The sequence below is a fragment of the Stigmatopora nigra genome, chromosome 6 (assembly GCF_051989575.1).
Source record: "Stigmatopora nigra isolate UIUO_SnigA chromosome 6, RoL_Snig_1.1, whole genome shotgun sequence".
NCBI lineage: Eukaryota > Metazoa > Chordata > Actinopteri > Syngnathiformes > Syngnathidae > Stigmatopora > Stigmatopora nigra.
Window position 1 is genome coordinate 13,045,463 of NC_135513.1, and position 22,369 is coordinate 13,067,831.

At 39.8% G+C, this 22,369-nt stretch overlaps 3 protein-coding genes across 3 annotated transcripts; all 3 read right to left on the reverse strand.

Annotated features, from left to right (window-relative positions):
* Window positions 1–182: 182 nt before the first annotated feature.
* txndc11 (thioredoxin domain containing 11) lies at window positions 183–5,452 on the reverse strand. Its single transcript, XM_077718674.1, has 13 exons — window positions 5,328–5,452; window positions 5,010–5,106; window positions 4,807–4,926; window positions 4,412–4,509; window positions 4,210–4,339; window positions 3,660–3,753; window positions 3,478–3,590; window positions 3,201–3,404; window positions 2,184–2,712; window positions 1,422–1,588; window positions 1,243–1,355; window positions 1,072–1,152; window positions 183–762 (listed from the first exon to the last, which is right to left on the reverse strand). Exons 1-13 carry the CDS (start codon window positions 5,450–5,452, stop codon window positions 240–242), a joined length of 2,394 nt encoding a protein of 797 aa, XP_077574800.1. The 3' UTR covers window positions 183–239.
* A 2,109-nt stretch (window positions 5,453–7,561) lies between these two features.
* Window positions 7,562–9,840, reverse strand: hadh (hydroxyacyl-CoA dehydrogenase). Its single transcript, XM_077718673.1, has 8 exons — window positions 9,657–9,840; window positions 9,074–9,202; window positions 8,844–9,001; window positions 8,625–8,751; window positions 8,239–8,328; window positions 8,092–8,164; window positions 7,893–8,009; window positions 7,562–7,830 (listed from the first exon to the last, which is right to left on the reverse strand). Exons 1-8 carry the CDS (start codon window positions 9,771–9,773, stop codon window positions 7,712–7,714), a joined length of 930 nt encoding a protein of 309 aa, XP_077574799.1. The 5' UTR covers window positions 9,774–9,840; the 3' UTR covers window positions 7,562–7,711.
* A 909-nt stretch (window positions 9,841–10,749) lies between these two features.
* Window positions 10,750–21,604, reverse strand: sgms2a (sphingomyelin synthase 2a). Its single transcript, XM_077719067.1, has 6 exons — window positions 21,224–21,604; window positions 13,333–13,812; window positions 12,208–12,325; window positions 11,993–12,146; window positions 11,746–11,909; window positions 10,750–11,058 (listed from the first exon to the last, which is right to left on the reverse strand). The coding sequence occupies exons 1-6, from the start codon at window positions 21,370–21,372 to the stop codon at window positions 10,876–10,878; spliced, it is 1,248 nt and encodes a 415-aa protein (XP_077575193.1). The 5' UTR covers window positions 21,373–21,604; the 3' UTR covers window positions 10,750–10,875.
* Window positions 21,605–22,369: the final 765 nt, after the last annotated feature.

A 22,369-nucleotide genomic window follows, 5' to 3' on the forward strand; every position in this document is an offset into this window, starting at 1 on the left:
CTGCATCACTGATTTTGTTAAGACTTTGTCTTTTTAAAATTAAAATATATAATGGGTACAGCATCCAAAAGGGACCAAAAGAGCGGCGACCAAACGTCCGGTCACGGGTTGATCACAGTCTAAGTGTTGAGTTTCCCAGAAATACTTGAAAAATCCAAAGAAATGGATAAACTCTTTCACAAAAATAAGAATTTGCACTCCTAAGTCAAAGTTGCCCTTTGTCTTTAGCTTTCACTGCATCAGGAGGCCAGAAGACCACCATCCCGTGGAGGCTCCTCCTCCTCCTCCTCTGGCTCCGCCTCTCCTTTGTCGGCCGCTTGGACTTCGGCACTTTCCCTCAGTGCCCTAAGTACAAATTTGAGCAGTGTGTTTTGATTGAGTAAATTCTCGGAGGCGTCGGCTAACTGACGCAACCTCTGCAGAGCCTCGGCCAATTGCCGGCTCTTTTCCCGGCGCCTCTCCTCGAGGTCGCGGCGTTCCTTCCGAAGCTCGTCGTTCTGCGCCGCCAATCCGCGAGCGTCCGAGCGCAGCTGCCTGTTGTCGCGCCACAGTTGCGCTAGTTGCTGGGAGAGCAGCTCGCGTGCGCGGTGTAACGTCCGCACTTCACGGCGGAGGCTTTCCGACTCGGCGCGGAGGACGGCGCCGCCGACCCCACCGGCGTCCGTCTTGTCGGCGGGCCAACTGGAATGTTTGAGGATGAAGCGGAGGAGATTCGGGAGCGTGATGGGAAGATGGTCCGGAAATTTCACGCTCAGTTGTTTTCTTAAAAAATATATAATAACAATAATAAATTCACTGGTTATGTAGACAAAATGAAGATATAAAGATGTACAAATATTTTCTGTTTTCCACTTAAATATTGAACATAATTAAAAAAAATGTTGAAAGAAAAACAAATATTTAGGCTTTTGATCAAGTTCTTTAAATCCGATTTTTGACAAAAATATCTAAATATAATATCTAAAACGGTCCAGCCCACATGAAATTGAGTTAACATTACTTAATATACATTTCCTATGTTTTTCCTTGACAAATCAATTTTCACAAACACCCAATCTCGGTTCTCCTCACCTGTATCTCGGGAAGAAGAGAATGGAGGGAACGCGATCCACCATGAACTCCCACGGGAGGTCGTTACGAGCCACGTTCACCCTGTGGGAGTTCAAAAAAATACAAAGGAAGACACTTGAGCATACTTGCACATATTGCACGTCCAATCTGTGGCACGTTAACCAAGTCTACCTAGCAACAGTGACGCTGGAGTGTCGCTGCATCAATCGGGCCAGCTGGATGAGGACGTGGTTGAGGACGGAGCAGAAGCCGCACCAGTGTGTGTAGTAAAAAAGCAGGACGTCCTGTGGCAAAAAATGGGGAGACCCCAAAATTTAATGGGATTGGGCCTCGAACCTCGGGGCTTTTACCTTTTCAAGATCCATGACGCGGGGCAGGAAGGAGGACGTGGTTAGCTCGGTGAGAAGCGGTTGAGGAACCTCCTCTGCTTGTGGGTGTGAATGCTCTCGCGAGTCCTCGCCTACTAGGTGCCTGTGTAGGAGGCTGTAGGGGGCGCTGAAGTTCCAAATGAAGGCCTCTGGAAGAAACCAGTGCACAATATGTGGATTCTTTTAAAATTATAATAATTTTGAAAAATAATGTTTAAAAAAAAAACACTATCAATGGATGAGTTAAATGACTGTCCTATAAAGGGTTAAGGCTAAAAGTCCAGAGTTAAAAACCTGACTATCTGATTGGTCAATAAGGCCATGAAAGTTTTAACACAATCAGTTACATAAACATTAAATACAATTTAAAAAACTTCTTGTAAATACTAGGTTCAATTAGTATCTCATCTCATTTTCCGAACCGCTTTATCCCCACTAGGGTCGCAGGGGGTGCTGGAGCCAATCCCAGCTGACTCCTGGCCACACCCTGAATTGGCCAGCCAATCACAGGGCACAAGGAGACAAACAACCAGAGTGTCCCATCAGCCTACCATGAATTTCTTTGAAATGTGGGAGAAAACCTGCAAACTCCATACAGGTAGACCAACCTAGATTCGAACCCAGGTCCCCCACCGTTAGGCCAAACGCGCTAACCACTCACACACCATGCCGCTTTCAATTAGTATTTTGATCATTATTCGAATAATGTTCACCTAAAGACTCTTAAAGACCTGAAAGACTTACCTAAAGACTCCTTGAGTGTGGTGGCGGGATTGCGTTGGAGGACATAGTGCACCTCGTCCTTCAAGTTGACGATGGCGGCGAAGGAGCCGTCGCCTTGCACCTGCGCTGCCCCCATTGGCGGTGAGGAAGAATTTCCACCCATTGGCGCCCCCAGCCTCACAGCTAGCGGCCAGTTGAGCTTCATGTCCAATAGGTAGAACCTGAGTGTCTTGTTAGTGTGACAACGTAGCCCCTTCAGTCCTTCGGGCCAAGTTGGGCGGGGCTCCTTGCCTCGGGTGGGCTCCAGCTGGGGGCGGAGTTTCCAGCAGCAAGAACTGTATTGGCTCAGTGGACTGTAGCTGAGCATGAAGCTGCCACAGTGGCGTTGGAGGGCGGGGGGCTTCGCCGCCGCCGAGCAGGGCGCCGAAGAGCAGACCTCGCAGCGCAGGGTGGGGTCCGGCGCGGGCATGGAGTGGCAGCACCCCGAGGTAGACGTTAAATAGTTGTCGTGGGTGTCGCAGGCGTGATAACGTAAAGCCACATCGGAGATCTGGGAGGGAAAAAAATTAAATGTCAGTTTCCCTAAATCACTGGTGTCAAAGTGGCGGCCCGTGGGCCAGATCTGGCCCACCGCATCATTTTGTGTGGCCCGGGAAAGTAAATGATGAGTGCTGACTTTCTGTTTTAGGATCAAATTAAAATGAAGAGTATATATGTATACTAAATTTCCTGACTTTCCCCCTTTAAATCAATAATTGTCATTTTTTAATCCATTTTTTCTGTGTTTTTAGTTGAAAAATCATTATGTAAAATCTATAAATATATCTTAAAAAAATCTAAAATAAACATTGTTATAGATCTATAAAAAATAATATTCAGGGCTTTTAATCCAGTTCTTTTAATCCATTTATAAAAAAAAATAATCTTAATATTATATCTAAAATAGTCCAACCCACATGAAATGCCATTGACATTAATGCGGCCCATGAACCAACCCGAGTCTGACACCATTGCTTTACACTCTGGATCCTGGCTCACCTGCTTCAGAAGCCCACGGGGTTCCGACACCAGTGGGTCATGTGGCAGGAATAGCAAAAGTGCAGCCCCCTTGCTCAGCTCCTTCTCCAGCATCCGCGACTTGGTCCCTGGCGGCTGCAGCCAGGGCAGGACATTCTCGCGGTGCTCGAACACCCAGCTAGACACGGCGCGGGAGGTGAAGTTACGCTCCCAGCGTGGGAAAATCTAAAACAAACAAAAAAAAGTCAACAACAACAACAAAAAATACTGTGTTTCCATTCGTTCATTCTTTCCTCACCAAAGACGAGTTGAATCTTCTGTGAAGGTAAACGCTTTCATCCTCCTTGAGCAAGAGGGCGTCAGCCACCTCTCTGTTAGTGACCACCCCGAAGCGAACGGCGCCGTGGAAATCTGTTCACGCGACCCGAGCGCTGAAGATATGGCAAATAGCAGCAAAACATATTGATGGTGAACTCTTACCTCTTTTTAGGGCCTGCAGGGCAGAGGCCAAATACGTGACGTAGCCGGGCGGCTGAGGCGAAGCGTTAAACTGGAAGAATCCCACCACCCGCGGCTGCCAAGATTCAAACAGTCTATGAATTGATGGGCAAACTACGGCCCGCGGGCCACATCTGGCCCGCTAGGCGTTTTAATCCGGCCCGTCGATGTTGTCCAAATAATGTTTTTTTTAATCCCCAACATAGCACCGTCACGCGGAAGCCATTGGCAGTAGCTCTGTCCACTCTTCGTTTTCTGAGTTTCACATCCCCTCTATCTTTTATTAAAATACATTTTAATATTTCTTAATACATTCCTTTTTACTTTGTACTTTATACTTTTTACTTGAATGATGAGTGACGAGTATGTTAATACTTTAGTCCTTTTTTTTTGTTTATGTTTCATATGTACTGTTAACGGATGCACTTTTTTATATGTATCGTATCTTGTGCTGACCCCGCCCATCTGTCAAATTTTTAAAGTCAATATGGCCCCCGGGTTGAAAAGTTTGCCCACCCCTATAAAAAATTACCTCATGGCAGGAGAGGAACTCCCTTAGTGCATCTTTTGATGGGAGGTAAGTGAGCGGCGTGATCACTCGAAGGATGAAATTTTCCATGTACGCCGCCACGACTGGACCGCTATACTCAATAGGCCCGAATCTGACACAAAACGACTGGTTTCAGATGGAGGGATGCAAAATATATAAGGTTGCCATGTTGGTTTTTACTCACCGCCGATAAAAAAGGTGGATGACGGGATATTGGTGGAAACGGTTGATCCTTCTGCACCTGCCTCGACTCCACCAACAGTTTATGGCCACAAATAGCACCTGTAGATAGCATAACATAACCAAATGGAGAATTTTAGATTTTGATGCTATGAGGGGAGAAAAAAAATGTAAAGAATTTTTCACTTCAGTTTATGGATGATACAAATTAGCATCAATTGACATCTACAGTATGTGCTTGATTTTGAAAGAAAGGCATTAAGACAGGGATGGCGAAATCGAGGCTCTCGAGCTGCATGCGGCTCTATGTTTTGTATATTTCATGTTTTTCTTATTTTTAGTCTTTATTAAAGCACTGAAATTCATCCTGGCCCCATAAAAAAACGGATATTGTGTTACCTGTTTAGCCAGTTTTTGAGCTACCAGCTGGACTTCCTGCCTGGCAGCCATGGAATGAGCGCACCAAGGTGCGTAGAAGAAAACAAAAGACACCTCAGCTACACTCCTTAGACGCTCAATCTAGAAAAGATAATACAGTCAAGTCATACAATTGTAATGCATCATTTTATAAAAATACTTAAGGAACCACTTTGTCAACTTACCTGGTCAAGTTGACCCAAGTAAAGATCCACAACTGGTGAGTCAGGCGAGAAGAAACGCAGTGGTGGTTTAGCAGCTGCCACTACGTTATTAGCACGACTGCAAAAAAGAAAAGAAGAAACTTTCCCTCAAATAACATGACCGAGTGGACGGCACTGCCTCGACTTACGAGTCAACTCAGACCGTTCCCAAAGGAAAGACTAATGATAACAATTGGGAGCTACAAATTCGTAACTCGAGGCAATTAGCATAATTGGAGTTGAACAGTTTACCAAATTTTAACTTGAATACCACGAAAGAGAGCAGGTACTGGGACTTACCTGCATGTGAATTTAACGGCGAGTACTAGCAGAACTCCGAGCACGATGGCCCCGCAAAGGAGAGCCGGTCTCCGGGCCATCAGACTCAGCACCTGCCGGAGACCCAGCCGCGCTCGCCGCAGCATTACAGCATACCTGTCAACTGGTACGTTCTCGCCGTAATTGGTACAACTGAAAGCCCATTTTTATATTGGTACGCTGTACACATGAAAATGGTACGCTAAACGGTGATTTTGAGAATCGTTCCCGGAAACGCATGTCTGCCAAGTGATATATGTACCGGCGCCTCTGATTGGCTAAAAAAAAAAGATCATGATAAACATTTCGTTTTGTAACACTTTCACCATGTGATTTCCGTTTCCTGTTCCCTTGTTTATGTTTACTTTCATTTTGTTGTTCGTGATTTTTTACAAAAAAGTAAAGTGGTAAGATTTTCCATGTATTTATACATATATGTAAGGGCGAAAACAAAATTTGGTAAGATCACAAATGGTTCGAGGTTGACAGGTATGTTACAGCCCGTCGGCGACTTCTCTTCGTTCCATTTTTGTTTTATTCGCCTTGCCAGCGGTTAGGCGAGCACATTAACCTTTAGTAGCTCTTTGTAATTCGTTTTTCGTTTCAAATCGGATTTACTTGCGCGTGTACTGCAAAAAATTAACACATTTGAGCTCCGACCAACCTTTATTCCACACGTCGACTTTTCACTTCCGCAACAATGACGTCAGGGACCGTCTTCAAAAGCAGTATGAATTTGACCCCTTTCTCAACATGGCCTTAAAATGAATTGAATCGGAATGTTACATTTTATAAATCACCTTAGGACATTTAAAATATTTATAATAATTCAAGATGTCATTTTTAAAATACACTCGCGAATGGCGCACGTTGGAATTTCAATTATGTTTAGGGACGATCCCTAACTGGTGGTGACGTTAACATATTGAAACATTTGAAGGCTAGATGCCAGATGAAGCCAGAATTATCTTCATTCATACAACCAATCATTGCAATATTTGTTTGAATCATTGAACCCTTTACCGGTTAAGTGATTATTTTTGACAATTAAATAAATTAAAACAATGACCTGACATCCACATATTTAAACATCACCCATTATGGTAACATGGGTCATAAAATTAAGTATTGAAATATGAATATAAAATAAAAGTTGGATTGAGGACAACAACTAATCACCGTGTGATTATATCTCCCTGTTTTAAGCAATATGAAAATGCAGAGTGTTACATAGACATGGCTGAATGACTCCAAATTAGAAGTAGCAGAAAGAAGCCAGGCTAATGGAACAAATAAAGTTGTAATAACATTTTTAAAAATGATTTAAAAAAGGCTGTATAACACGCCAAACAAATAAGACAACAGAGCTACTGCGCCATCTTGAAAACATAAAAAAAATACAAATAAATTCGACTCCATCTTCTCTTCTTGATTAGAAAAAAACAAGACACTCCTGAAAAGTGCAGATAGTGAGGGAACAAAAAACATTCCAGTTACACAAGGTTGGACTTTACATACCTTACAGGTGAATTCAGGGGGGGGATCCATGGATGAACACTTCTTCCTACGGACTGTTAAAGCAAGCTTTTCATTCTGCCTTCTCATTGACTTCACGCATGTCCGAAAACACTTTCCCCACAGCGTGACTGATTTTTTAAAGGTTGAAAAAAAGGCCACATCATGAAAAACAACCTCAGCTTGGTCTTTCATGGCTCTTGAGTTGACTTTGTCTTGGTAGAAAAACTTCAAATTCGCAGTTTAAAGTGAGGAGCTGTTGTCCGTTTGTAGATTTTCAATCGAATGTTAACACGAGTAATATTGTTCTGGAATATACCTATGAAAGAGTTCCAAAACTCAACTGGAAATTCAAGTTGTTCAAGTTTCCTCTTAATTCATCAGCCAAGTAAATATTTATATACAGCATCACAGACAATAGTGTATATTTTACTTGATAATTGTGTTTGTTTAAGAGTTACTTCTTTTTCAGAATATTTAACGATACTTGGTGAAATCATATCTTTAGCGTTTTGGTTATGAAAAGTATAGCAATATCACCATGTCGATAAATTTTCAGAACTGTAATACACATGTAAAAGAGCCATTATTTACAATTTTAAACAATGACTCATACATAAAACCAGTTGTACCTTCCACACCTTCTGAAATACCGAACAACCAAAACATTCCAAAATTATAATTGGCCATTAGACTAACAATTGGTCATTACCAATGTTTTTATCCTTTAGTTTAATGGATTCTAGTCAAATATCAGTTCTCAATTACATTTAGTAAATCTCCTTGCTTCACCATTCAGGCAAAAAGGCACATTTAAAAAAATGAATTCATCATGTTTGACTAACATGAGTCTACTTATACTTGTAGAAGCCTTCTCCCGTCTTTTTACCGTACTTTCCCTCGGCGACCAGTTTGTTGAGCAAAGGGCTTTGTGCGAAGAGAGGATTGTCGGCGTCCATGGCGCTCCAACCTGACCACCAGACAACACATTAAAAATCCAGTCCAACTTCATTCAACCACATTCCCTCTCACCATCTAAAATGAATTTAGCCGTGTCCAATCCCACGTAGTCCAGAAGCTCGAAAGGTCCCATCGGGTAACCGGCACCTAGTTTCATAGCCACATCAATGTCTTCTTTGGACCCGTGTCCTGCAATTAGGAAGATCGCGCTATTTCTCAAGATTCTAGCAGGGGGATCTGAGAAAAGACACTATGGAAAGAAAAAACTTGCCTCTCTCGTGTAGACGTACAGCTTCGAGCATGTAGGGGACGAGTAGTCGGTTGACGATGAATCCTGGCGTATCCTGAATGGGGAGAGCATGTCGGTGAACTGGTTTTCCTTTCAAAACAAAACAACCAAAGTTGCTGATTTTCCTACCTTGCAGGACACAGTGGTTTTGCCCAGCGCCTTGCTGAAGTTCACCAGGGAATCGAACGTATCCTGGCTTGTGGAAGATGTTCCTATGACCTGATAGGGTGCGATAATTGTACTATTAAAAATTGTGATGAAATCTGTAAATAGCTGTGGTGGTTAGCAAAAGAATGTGTCTGGTCATAGCCCATTTTTCTTAACCCTTGTTTACTTAAGTCAGCACAAGATACGATACATATAAAAAAGTGCATCCGTTAACAGTACATTAGAAACATAAACAGAAAAAAAGGACTAAAGTATTAATATACTCATCACTCATCATTAAAGTAAAAAATAAAAAGAGTATTAAAAGTATTAAAGATAACTGAAAATGAACCTAACACACACTTTACCTCTACAAGTTTCATCATGGGCACCGGGTTGAAAAAGTGCAAACCGCCAAAGCGGTCTAGTCTGGACGTGACGCTAGCGATGTCGCCAATGGGCAGTGAGGAAGTATTACTGGCAAAGATGGTGTGTCTGAAAGAAAGAATGGATCAAATAATTGGTTTGAATAGTTCTATGCATTTCCAGCATGAAAAGGAAAATACACAAGTTGATGAATAGCTTACTCTGGTGCCACTTTGTCAATGCCACTAAAAAGATCCTGTTTAATTTTCAAGTTTTCCACAATGGCCTCCAGTACGAGGTCGGCGCTCTCAACGACGGCGGTGACATCAGTAGCAGTGGAAACGCAGCCTAGGACTTTCGCAATGAATGCTTCACCTGCCTGCGGATTAAATATTAACAATTCAGGTAAAGTATTTAGAAGTTTCCAATGTCATGATAATATTCCACTCACCTCAGGTTTGTCTGCAAACTTTTTCTTGACCACTCTCTTCAAACTTGTCTCTATTCCCTTGACTCCTTTTGCCAATATGGCTTCCGATGTGTCCACCAGTGTTACCTGGTGGCCGGTTGACGCAGCAACCTATTACAATTAAAAAGGAGTGAGAAAGTCATGATTAGCCTCATTAAAAAAAATGTTTCTTTAAAATGGTAATAGACGCAGTCTGCTTTTTTTTTTTGTCTAACGCAATCTGGCAACACAAAAAAATAGAATCTAGCAACAACAACAAAAAAAAAAAACAAATGGAATCGGTCTCCACAAAACAGGAAAATGGCGACAACCGGTGGCTAAATTTGTAACTACAACTTCACTACAATTTAACTTTGGGTAGTTTCTTTTATTTATATTTATAAATAAAGCCCGGTATTTAATTTCAACAAGTGCTGCAAATATTTGACATGCATTGATGTGAACAAGTATAATTCGCTTCAATTGCGTTTCTGTACTCTTGTCGTGTTTTAGGAACAAACTCATTGACACTCGGGTAGCTACTTAGATGCTCTCATAACTCACACAACCTTCATTTTAGACCCACCTGAGCAATTCCCGCACCCATTTGTCCCCCGCCGACGATAACCACATGCTTGATGGCTGCACTCCTGAGGGTCGACGAGGAAAAAGCTCTGCATAACTGGTGCCCGATGAAAGCCATGACAGGGAGAATTAGCTCTCTAGCTAACGGACGGTCGTGTAGTCGTTTTCGTGACTTTTGGCCCACATTGATGACGTCAGAAAACAGGTGCCCATAGGTTAAATAATAATGATAAAGAACAAGCTGCTGCTTTCATGCTACCAAAAGAGCTCGTAGAACACTTTAAAACACCTATCAAGAGTTTATTTTAAACTAATTTCTACTTGTTTTTTTTGCATTTGGAAATGTTTTGTGGTTTAATGCAAACATTAAAACATGGGTGTATTTTATTTTCCTGTTTATCCCGTTTCTTGAATCTTGAGTGATGATTCATGAGTGAGACTGTTTTTATAATCCCATTTAATTTAATGTTTGGACATACATACCAAAGGGTTTATAAATCATAATAAAGAAGAAAAAAATATCTGAAGGCAGTTTTCGGTACACAAAGACACGCTGATCCCACGAAGGCAGTGATTCTCAACCACATACCACAGCAAATTGACTTATTTGTTGCCATAGATGTTGTTGAAATGATTCAATTTCACTGCACATGTCAGAAAAATCTATCTATGCCAGTAATGTCTAATGATAGGCAGAACAAGTAGTAAATATATACAGGATGTCTTTTAATTTTCTCCATTAAAGGTTAGGAAACACTGCACTAAGGCACCAAGTGACGCTGATTTTCTTGAACAAATAAAAAACGAATAAGGCTAAAGTTTAATTGCTTGGAAATCTTTCTAGAACAGAGATGGGAAACTTTTTGCAAGTACAGTAATCCCTCGAATATAATGTAAAACAAAGATGGCCGCAACAATTGAAAAATCGCAAAGTATAGCCACACTTATTATAACTAGTCCTATTAGCAAGAGTGGCTTCATCTTATGACTTTCAGCATGGATTTTTCCATTTTTATGAACTTAAAAAAATATATTTATAATTTTTATAATTATTAATTTGCGATAATCAAGGGAAAACTGTATACTGTATATGGACAAAACACAGCTACAAATCAATAGACGCTCAGGGGAGGAGGAATAAAGGATGAAAGCGTGGTTTTCCTTCTAGGCACGTGTGTTTGTTGGAAGGCCTCACCCTGACCCAGACCCCATCGAGGCTTTCACTCGTCCCGCGCGCTCTGTACCATGGAGTATGTCTTACAGCGGTTCTTGAGGCACCCCGGCGCCCAGCTGACGGGCCAGCCGTAAACACACGGTACGGGCTTGTTTACGTTACGCTCCATGAAGTTGAAGAGCGGGTGCCACCAGGTTTTGGTCAGGTAGTTGTTTGGGGAACATTGACACTGCACATATGAAAACAAAAGTGCATTTTATGTATGTATAAATTCATTCAAAAGTAGTAGTTTTTAAAGATGAGATGAATTCATAGTGTAGCATTGACAACAATAGAGTTCCACTTCATTTGGACAAGGTTAAAGGTGGTAGTTCATGTTTTTATGTTTAATGTGACGAGATTTAATTAAGAAAAACATCAAAATTTAGCCTTGTTTTAATATTTGGATTAAAAAATTGACCTATTTTTTACAATATTTTTTACCATTCATCAAACGATTCTAATATATTTATATATAGACATATATATACATATACACATATATACATATACACATATATACATATAGACATATATACATATACACATATATACATATACACATTTTCACATATATACATATAAACATATACACATATACACATACACGTATATACATATATACATATACACGTATACACATATATACATAAGGTGTTACAATATTACCAGTTAGGTATTCATGCTAATTTTTTTTAAATAATATTTTTTGCCCAATTATTCTTTAACAGAGTGAGTCACGTTACAGGACTTCACACTGCCTATCAATTTAATCAAATGTTGCGCAACCACTTCACGATCAACGCCAAAATAGCAAAGAAGATCCTACTATTGGCTATTATTCTCCTTGGTAAGCTTTTCATAGAGGGACGCTCACCTGCGTGGTCAGACTGTGATACCACCAAAAGAGTCGTGTAGTGATGAAGTAGGCCACCACCACATCCACGCTATAATGGTCGTGCGCCACCAGGATGCAAACCACGCCCACAGCACTCAACAGCCAGCACATCAAGTGGTACCACCAGAAGGAACGTGGCGAATCTACCAACAACAAAAAAAGTCCAGAATTATGAGTTCACATTATACTCCAATAAATACGGTAGCCAAAATGGAAAATCACTCACATTCCTTGATAAACAGGTACGTGAGCGTAAGCACCACAGTATGTCCGCTGTATAGGAAATCTCCACACAAGATGTGGGAATTGGTGATGGACAGCCCGGCACCGGATATCAAGTCCAGAACTCGTCGGAGTTTGGCGTGGAAGTCTCCGTACAGCTGAAAGAGAATGTGAAATGTTGCTAACCCGTGCGTCGATGGATTTTAATGTTCTTCTAACCTTTGGTGCGCACTTCATATGCATGCCGGGGACTGGCAGGGTGGTGATGTACATGGTGATGCAGCGGTATAAGTACAAGGTGCCCACCAGGAAGAAGTAGCGTCGGAATACGATGGACCTGCGAAGAGGATGAAGATTTGACGGTGTTTTATAGCAAATTGAGAAAACATGAGGACATAGAAAATGTTGTTTTAGAGTTCAAATTTTATTTTGATAAAAGAGAAGGGGGCTATATTATTTGTGATGGGGATAAGGAAGCTATGGCTCTGGAGATCCAAGATGGCGGCACGCACGGGGTGCAGTGGCTCTTTGCTCTCCAGTTTGGTGTTGTTTTTTTCTTGTGCCCTTATATTTTTATATTTTACTTATCTATCTATCTATATATATATATATATATATATATATATATATATATATATATATATATATATATATATATATATATATATATATATATATATATATATATATATATATATATATATATATATATATATATATATATATATATATATATATATATATATATATATATATATATATATATATATATATATATATATATATATATATATATATATATATATATATATATATATATATATATATATATATATATATATATATATATATATATATATATATATATATATATATATATATATATATATATATATATATATATATATATATATATATATATAGATTTTTTTTACTTTTATATTACTTATCTATATATTTGTTTCTTTTTTTAACTTTGTATTACTTATCTATATATATTTTTCTTTATTTTAACTTTTATATTACTTATCTATATATTTTCTATATATCTATACTTTTTTTTTACTGGGAAAACACACTTTGTGGATCGAATTAAAATGAAGAGTATAGATGTATTAAAATTCCTGATTTGCCCCCTTTTAAATTAATAATTGTAATTTTTTAATCCATTTTTTGTGTTTTTAGTTTAAAAATCATTTTGTAAAACCTAAAAATATATTAAAAAAAAGCTCAAATCAACATTGTTTTAGATCTATAAAAAACTGAATATTCAGATAGGATAAAGATATGATTTCTGTGCTCAGTTCAAGTCAAAAACCTGCTGTGGTTTTTTGGAGCACTTACTTGTGGTTGAAGAAGAAGAGCTGCAGGAACCAAATGGTGACCAAAACAATGCCGTTGACCTCGGTGACGGTGAAGGCCCACTTGACGCGGTCGATGTACTCAAAGAATGTGTCGGGCAGCGGCGGGATTTCCTCTTTGGGCGGAACCTTCTCGTGGACCGCCGTGATGACCACGGTGGTCAGCAGCATGCTGAAGCCGGCGTAGAGGAAGAGCAGCAGCGTCTTCCACCATTCGGCCGGCAGGCGGTTGGCGTCGGGTTCCTTCACGGAGATCTTCACGTAGTCGTCGTTCCTGTTCTTGCGGAAGGCCCGCTTGCCGTCGCCCGAGCCCGCCGCAGCCGCCGCCGCGTGCACGGGGCAGGCATCCTGATGGAGGCCGCCGTCAATTTTGGCACGCGTGCTGTGCGCCTGTGACGACAAGGCCATGGCGTCCTGCTCTGGCCATTCAAAAGTGACACGCTCGGGAATGGAGGCGTTCAAGCTGCAAAATAAAAATTACAATCTGTCACATATGTATATTCATATATGTGTATGTCTATATGTGTCTATGTATGTGTGTATGTATATATATATATGTGTACATTCATATATGTGTGTACATGTTTATATGTGTGTATATATCTGTATATATGTATGTACATGTATATATGTGTGTATATATGTGTGTACATGTATGTGTGTATATATGTGTACATGTATATGTGTGTATATGTGTGTACATGTATAAATGTGTATATGTAAATATGTGTGTTTATGTATATATGTATGTATATGTATATATGTGTATGTCTATGTATATATGTATGTATGTATATGTATATATGTATGTATATGTATATTTGTATGTACATGTATATGTGTGTACATGTATATATGTGTATATGTAAATATGTGTGTTTATGTATATATATGTATATGTATATATGTGTATGTCTATGTATATATATATATATATGTATGTGTATGTATATATGTGTATGTCTATGTATATATGTATGTATATGTATATATGTATGTATATGTATATATGTATGTACATGTATATATGTGTATATGTGTATATGTATATAAGTATGTATATGTATGTGTGAATATGTATATATGTATGTATATGTACATGTGTGTATATATGTGTGTGTGTGTATATGTATGTATTTGTATATATGTATTTATATGTATGTATATATATATGTGTAAGTGTGACAGGGTGAAGTGATTGATGTTATGCATGAGTGCAGGTGTTAAGTTAAAAAGGGACTCATGCCGCTAGTGTGACAGGGTTAATTAGTTGATGTTATATATGAGTGCAGCAGGTGTTAAGTTGAAAGGGGACTCATGCCGCTAGCATGCGTTAAACAAGGGGCGATGACGTAATGACTAACCAATGGTAATAGACCTTGGTAGGGTATAATAACGGGCTATTCAGACATTTATCCAAGTTGGTTTTGGAAATACAACAAAGAGCCTGTCTGATTATTTCACCCGTCTTTTAAAGGTATGTTGCTTTGTTTTGTATAACGACTGAGTGTGAGATGTGCAAGAGGCAATAGTAGCATGTCAGAAAGAACGTAATGCTTAAGTGATGTTTGTTTACTTCTTTATGTGTGCGCGTAAATGTGCGAGGCTCGGGTATTGTTTGCAGCAGGCTACCTTCGGCCGCTGGTTGTTTGCTTTTTCGTGTGTGCGCGTAAATGTGCGAGTCTCGGGCGCATTGTCTACAGCAGGCTACTTTCGGCCGCCGTTATAGCAGTAGCATAATAGTATGCAGTAAATGACGGCCGGAACAAAAGGTAACAAGTTACAATACTCATAAGTTATAATCGTTTATGCAGCAAGTACATTGCTTTGGATTATAACGGGTTGTTAATATGTTACTATGTATATATTTGAGTGTTATTGTATATTATGTTTTGTGTGAATTGCTTAAATAACTAAAGTTGGTTTTGGAAATACAACAAAGAGCCTGTCTGATTATTTCACCCGTCTTTTAAAGGCGAAACAACTACCACCTACCACCCCGTGGAAAATCACGGGTACAACATTTTTGGAGGCACCGCTGGGATTTGCTGCTTTGATGTCCAGTATTCACAACCTGAGTACTGAATGCTGAGCCCGCAAAACCTAAACCACAACCAGGATCAAGACAGTGAGAAGAGGTGTTGCTGTTAAAAGGAACGTGAAGTTGGCAGAGTACTCGTCATCTGAGGCCAGTAGAGATCATCAGAGAGACGGTAAAAACGTGCCAGTTCAGTGTTCACTTTTTCATCATAAACCAAACTCCTACCGTGTTGAGAAAATGGAAATGGAACGGGAGCCAGTACGCATAGGGGTAGAAGAAATGTTGTGCAAGCTAACAGTTAATGACCTGTTAGAAATATGTGATTTCCTTAACATAGGGAGTCCGAAACACATATCACAATTCAATTTGTTGTGGCACATTAATAAACACCTGAAAAGGAGCGAACTCAAAGACGAGGACCAAGGTATGGCTGAGTTGTTAGAATTAAAAGAGGGGATAAGGATGTTGTATGAAGATAGAAGACTGGGGTGGCAGAGACTTTTTGGGGCAAAGCAGGCAATAAATAGTGAACACTTGGCCTCTCTTGAGCGCGAAAAAATTCTCAAGAGGGACCTTGAAGCCATGAAACAAGAACAAGCTAGGCATAATGAAGAGAGCGATAAGCAAAGAAGAGATTTGTTGGAGCAGCTCTCTGCGAGAAATGAAGCTATAGAAATTTACAAAGCTGAGGGAGAAAATCTGCGGTGCGAAAATGCAGAGTTGAAGAACCAGCTTGACAAAACAGTTGGCTGTTTAGCAAAGGCAGCAACAGATGTGGAGGCAAAAGAATTGAAACTTTTATCTTATGAAGAGGAAATAGCCCAACAGAAAAAACTCTTGGCGCTAGAAAACTTGCATACTGATGAAATCGTTCAATCTAAAGATCACATCATCAAAAAACTGGAAGAGGACATATCGCAACAGAGAGAAGCCTTTCAGAAAAAGATTGACCATCTTGAACTTCAGTTTGAACAAGCTGAGCAGCAGAAAACTGATGAGATTAGCGTACTGCAAGAAGAGAAAATGGCTCTGGAGAAACAGGTGGACATGTTTGTTGTGGAGAAGGAGAAACTTTTTCAGACCAAGCAAGCAACAGAAAGAGAGATTATGGCATCTCTCCAGAGGGAGGGAGAACTGAAAGAGGAGCTTGAATTATTGAAGCTGGAAAAAGTTACATTCTTGAAAGAAAGGGAACAAGAACAGGCGAATGAGAGGTTAAAGATAGAATCAACTAGAGCTTTGACCCAATATGGTAGAGACACTGACAAGTCTCCCCTTGAATGTCAAAAATCTAGTGAATCAATTCCTACTCAACAGACAAAGACGAGTAGATTCCCAAAGGTCAAACCAAAAAAACCTGACACCAAGAGGAGGACCTGGGAAGCTCCGTGACTTCTGGGAAGATACAGTTCACACAGTGGTGAAGCAAATGGGATCGGACCTACCAATTTATGAAGTTAGGCCAGAAAGAGGTAAAGATCGTTCCAGAATTCTGCACAGAAATCTACTAATGTCTTGTGACCATTTGCCCGTTGAGATAAGACCAGAAGAAGGGAAAATCGGCACGAGGACGCCGAGAAAGAAACAGCAGCCGGCATCTCATCAGGAGTCAGACGAAGAAAGCGATGACGAAGATGACTCCCACTATGAGCTACGCCAGCTAAATGAGAGAGGTACCCAAGAGATGGAGCCGGAGCACAGGCCACTGCCTGTGGACCAGACACACGAAGTGAGGGGCCCTGCTTCCGGACCAGTACAAGTGGAAGAGGACCATCAGCTGGAGGACCTGCCTGGTGACGGAGCAAACCCTCCTCTTGAAGGTCCTAGTGCTGAGCAGTTATCAGAGACTTCCCCGCCAACCGCCGTGACGGAACCTGAGGCGCTGACTGATGAACGGCCGAGAAGGGAGAGACACCCACCACGACGTACGACCTATGACCATCTTGGAATCCCCTCCTGTCATAGTACACAGTCACCGCAGGAGCGGCTAACTGTTTAGCCTGCACCAGGAGTGGCCCCATGGTTAGTACACCTGCATCCATATTACCTGCAGCCACCTTTTTTGTTTGGACTCCAACAAGCTTGAACATACAAGGACGACGTGCATGATGCGGTCATGGACTGTCATGGACTGTCATGGACTGTTATGGACTGTTATGGACTGTTATGGACTGTGATTACTGTGCCATCCAGTAAAACGTGGACCGTACGAGTTGTGGATTATATTTGAACTGTGGCCGTGCCGCCTGGACTGTAATGAGCATCGGCTCACCAAAGTGGAATTGTTTGGGAGCATATTAATGTCGGGACGACATTTGTTTTTGTGGGGGAGAGTGTGACAGGGTGAAGTGATTGATGTTATGCATGAGTGCAGGTGTTAAGTTAAAAAGGGACTCATGCCGCTAGTGTGACAGGGTTAATTAGTTGATGTTATATATGAGTGCAGCAGGTGTTAAGTTGAAAGGGGACTCATGCCGCTAGCATGCGTTAAACAAGGGGCGATGACGTAATGACTAACCAATGGTAATAGACCTTGGTAGGGTATAATAACGGGCTATTCAGACATTTATCCAAGTTGGTTTTGGAAATACAACAAAGAGCCTGTCTGATTATTTCACCCGTCTTTTAAAGGTATGTTGCTTTGTTTTGTATAACGACTGAGTGTGAGATGTGCAAGAGGCAATAGTAGCATGTCAGAAAGAACGTAATGCTTAAGTGATGTTTGTTTACTTCTTTATGTGTGCGCGTAAATGTGCGAGGCTCGGGTATTGTTTGCAGCAGGCTACCTTCGGCCGCTGGTTGTTTGCTTTTTCGTGTGTGCGCGTAAATGTGCGAGTCTCGGGCGCATTGTCTACAGCAGGCTACTTTCGGCCGCCGTTATAGCAGTAGCATAATAGTATGCAGTAAATGACGGCCGGAACAAAAGGTAACAAGTTACAATACTCATAAGTTATAATCGTTTATGCAGCAAGTACATTGCTTTGGATTATAACGGGTTGTTAATATGTTACTATGTATATATTTGAGTGTTATTGTATATTATGTTTTGTGTGAATTGCTTAAATAACTAAAGTTGGTTTTGGAAATACAACAAAGAGCCTGTCTGATTATTTCACCCGTCTTTTAAAGGCGAAACAACTACCACCTACCACCCCGTGGAAAATCACGGGTACAACATATGCATGTATGTAAATGTTTGTATATGTATATATATGTATTCATGTATATACACATATGTATTTTTCATATATACACATATACATACAGTACATATAAGTGAGTGTGTGCAAACATGGCGACCCAAAGTGGCTGATGTGCTCTAATTGCAATGTATTTTTTTTTCTTCCCATTGCGCATCACTTAACAGCTGGAGGAAGCCCTCCATCAACTCAGTGACAATTTCCCCTTCCCACATTTTCTTGATTTCAACGTCAAAAGGTTTTAAAAAGGCGCCTTTCACCGCTAATGGCTCCGGGGACACACATTGGCACCCAGAGCCATTTGAGTTGTTTACTTGTGGACAAAAATGGCATCCGAGCCAAAACAGGGATCAAGTTGCAGCCGATCCATTTTTTAGGGGGAGGAGAAAAATGACGTCGAGTCTGAAAATGACAGCTTGTGCCTCAAGATGCGGAACGATCATAATTCACGGAAAATGATTGTTTTGATTGGTGGAGACGTGTTGACCACCTCTCATTTGAACAAATGGGCTGCCGAAGCAGTTACACTCTAAAAATAGAGTCACGTTTTCATATATAAATCTTATTATTTCCCAAATGAACTTACTATTGACAGCTATAGACGACAGTACTTTGTCATTCTGGATGCCATGTTCACTTGTTTACATATAAAACTACTTTGAGGATGTCACAAAGGCCACAAGAAACATTCATTACAATGTCTTTCTTCGATGTTGTGGCTTATTTTTCAGTTAGTTGATTTACAATGTATAATATTGGCATCATTAAAAATGTTGAGAGGAAATATGTCAAAAAACATGATTTGAATCACATAATAAGATATTGAATGTATTTTTACAACTATTTACTTAATATTTTGACTACTATTTACTTAATATTTTGACTACTATTTACTTAATATTTTGACTACTTACTTAATATTTCTACTACTTATTTATTATTGTGACTACTACTTACTTAATATTTTGACTATTTATATTATGTTGACTACTTATTTATGGTGACTACTTATTTATTATTTTGCCTACTACTTACTTATTTATGATGACTACTTATTTAAATATTATTTATCCATTGATTATTATTGATTGATAATTCATCCATCTTTTTATTGTTGTTATTTGTGCACTTCCCTACTTATTTATGTTGTTGACAACTTATTATGTGATAACATTTTTTTTATTACTTTTTAGTCATGATTGATGTTTTAATTGATTCTTATTATTCATTGATTAATCATTAATTTGTAGTTTATATTTGTGCATTTTATGGTGAATCTTAAAATCTCATTCTACGTTTATAACAACAATAAAAAGCATTAAATTCAATTTAATCCAACTCTTATTTTCCCACCACCACCCAGTTAGCCCGTTACAAATGGGTGTTGATGGGGAAAAACTAGCTAAAGGAAAAATAAATAAATAAAACATCTATTCCACATGTACACGCAACGTAATGGATAATTTGGCCAGGCTATTTCCGGAGAGCCCTGGAAAAAAAGACTGCCTTTTTACACTCCACAAGAACCAGAGCCGGCCTTCATTTTGGCTCCTCGGTAATAACATGCTACCAAAAAGCTTCTTCCCACTCATTTACCGTCTTGGCGGCACGTGGATGGCCACCATCAAAGAGAGGGATATAAAATATACCATTGGGAAGGCGGGGCTTAGTGAAAAGAGGCCTAAAGACTAACTTATTCCTCTTTGAGCAGGAGAAGAAACTTATTAGAAAGGGCGGACCTGCAGGATTTTGGACCACAAGCAGGGCGTTGGACGTGAAGTTGGTCGGACGTGGATACACACATGCAGTGTTAAATACCATGTTCCACATGAGGCGTGTGGGTGGGGCAACAGGTCATTTCGACGGTCTTGTAATTACACTCTTACCCTTTCAAGCTAAAAGACATCTGGGAGTTGACGATCGAAATAAAGTGGAGCCGTTGAAATGTTCCGTCTCTAAAACGTATGTGTTTTCTGTGATTAATTTTAAAAGCATTTTATTTCTTTGAGCTTTTTTTGTGACAAATAAGGACTTTTTTTTAGGCCTTAATCCTCATAAAGCTGATTTTAAAAAGTGCCTGAATTGAAATGTTATGTTTTAGTAAACTTTGGTTAAAGTGATTGATTTATATGTTAGTTTAAAATGTTGTTTTTGTATTGCGAGCAATAGAAATAAAAGGAAATAAGCTATTTTTCAATTTTGCAATTGAGTTTGTGTATTTTTGAGCAAAAGTCCTAAAAAATAAACTAGTCTTACAAAAAAATAGCCCTAAAACCTTCCACAAAACAAAATTAAACATCTAATTTCAATTTAAGAATGCATAAACACCTAATTCCTATTTAATTTAATCAATATATCAGTACACCAATTAAAACTTCCATCACAACTACCTAATAAAAACACAAAACTATTAATACCATACAAAACTATTAATTCCATTGATATAATCCTCTATTTTTTCAATTTTTCAAATGATTATGCTATCATTTTAAAAAATAAAACTACTATCAAAATTATCTTGATCTCACAAAAATGCGCAAAATGCGCGCAATACAGCAATTTGTTGAATGCACCTAAAACATGGGGAAAAGCTTCCATATTTTCCTTAATATGAGGAGGAAAGGGGGTCTTACCTGTCCACGTCGGGCCTTTGTGTAGTCTGTGTGCTCGCCGCGTCGTCACTGATGTGCGGTGATGACGACGTCAGTCTCAGGGAGGAGTGCTCCGGCACCCCAGGGGACCGACCCTCGCCTTCCGGGGCTCGCTCCTCCCCATCAGCCATGGTTTTCCGTGCACCAAGCAGACTCCACGCGCCGTCCCGCTCGTGTCCATCCCACTCGACCTATACTCGGATGATAATCGCGTCGACCTCGCCGGCGCCGACCTAATGGAATTTGGAAGACAAACGAGGCGAGTACGTGAGTGGTGGACTCAATACGTGTGCGCAACCGGCACGAAGGCGTCCTCTGGTGGGCGGGCAAGGAGTTGCTTTTACCCTGACACTCCTTCAGAAATAAAACACAAGCACGTTTTTTTTGCTGTTGACGTCAATAGAGGTTTCTTATCGACGTCACGCTTATCACGTGACTACGAGAACCTGCTACTGTGTACATTTGACAATGCCATTTATTTTGGAGTATTTCTTTCTTTCGTTCCATGTTAAAAACATTTTTGTTTGTTTTTTTCGAGGGGGTGACCCTTTTTAACTCGTTGGCTACCACTGACGATGATGGTCGTCCAATTTATTAACTGGAAGGTGGAGAATGAACATTTGTTCTAGGAGAAACGGAACTACGTCAAAATTTCTCCTGACGACGTGGCTTCAGCATTATAGATATCACATACGGAAAGCTAGATTTTTAGCCTTGGAGTAAGTAAGCGGTGGCCATCTTGTGTAAAAAAATGTCTCTCCTGTTGCATGGTGACTGATTTTCTCAACTAAAATAGTACTAATGTTTCTGGATTACAAACTAAAAGCATTAATTTGGCTATGATTATAAGTTGTTGTTTGAATTTAAAATCTAGTTATAATAAACTTAATTATTTTCATTAGTTTAGCTTTTATTATTTGTATTAACTAAAATGTACAGAATTTTTAATAAAGAACCCTTTTTAAAAGTTTTGACTTGTTGTTTATTTTAAACAGCTTTTTCTAAATACACCCTCCATTGAAAACGTCAATTTGGGTTTCTCAAATGGCCCCGACACAACATGGCGAGCAAGTCACGACACTTGTCTCCGCTGCCTCACGGTTCGCATCACACATCTAGCCTATAATA

Coding starts and splice junctions, on each gene's coding strand:
- txndc11 (XM_077718674.1), bottom strand. CDS start 5,452: ATGCTGCGGCGAGCGCGGCTGGGTCTCCGGCAGGTGCTGAGTCTGATG. Junction 5,107..5,327: donor GCCGTTAAATTCACATGCAG/GTAAGTCCCAGT, acceptor TCTTTTTTGCAG/TCGTGCTAATAACGTAGTGG. Junction 4,510..4,806: donor CTCAAAAACTGGCTAAACAG/GTAACACAATAT, acceptor TGCTATCTACAG/GTGCTATTTGTGGCCATAAA.
- hadh (XM_077718673.1), bottom strand. CDS start 9,773: ATGGCTTTCATCGGGCACCAGTTATGCAGAGCTTTTTCCTCGTCGACC. Junction 8,752..8,843: donor ATTGACAAAGTGGCACCAGA/GTAAGCTATTCA, acceptor TCTTTCTTTCAG/ACACACCATCTTTGCCAGTA. Junction 7,831..7,892: donor GGCTAAATTCATTTTAGATG/GTGAGAGGGAAT, acceptor TCTGGTGGTCAG/GTTGGAGCGCCATGGACGCC.
- sgms2a (XM_077719067.1), bottom strand. CDS start 21,372: ATGGCTGATGGGGAGGAGCGAGCCCCGGAAGGCGAGGGTCGGTCCCCT. Junction 12,147..12,207: donor ATATGAAGTGCGCACCAAAG/GTTAGAAGAACA, acceptor ATTCTCTTTCAG/CTGTACGGAGACTTCCACGC. Junction 11,059..11,745: donor ATCACAGTCTGACCACGCAG/GTGAGCGTCCCT, acceptor TCATATGTGCAG/TGTCAATGTTCCCCAAACAA.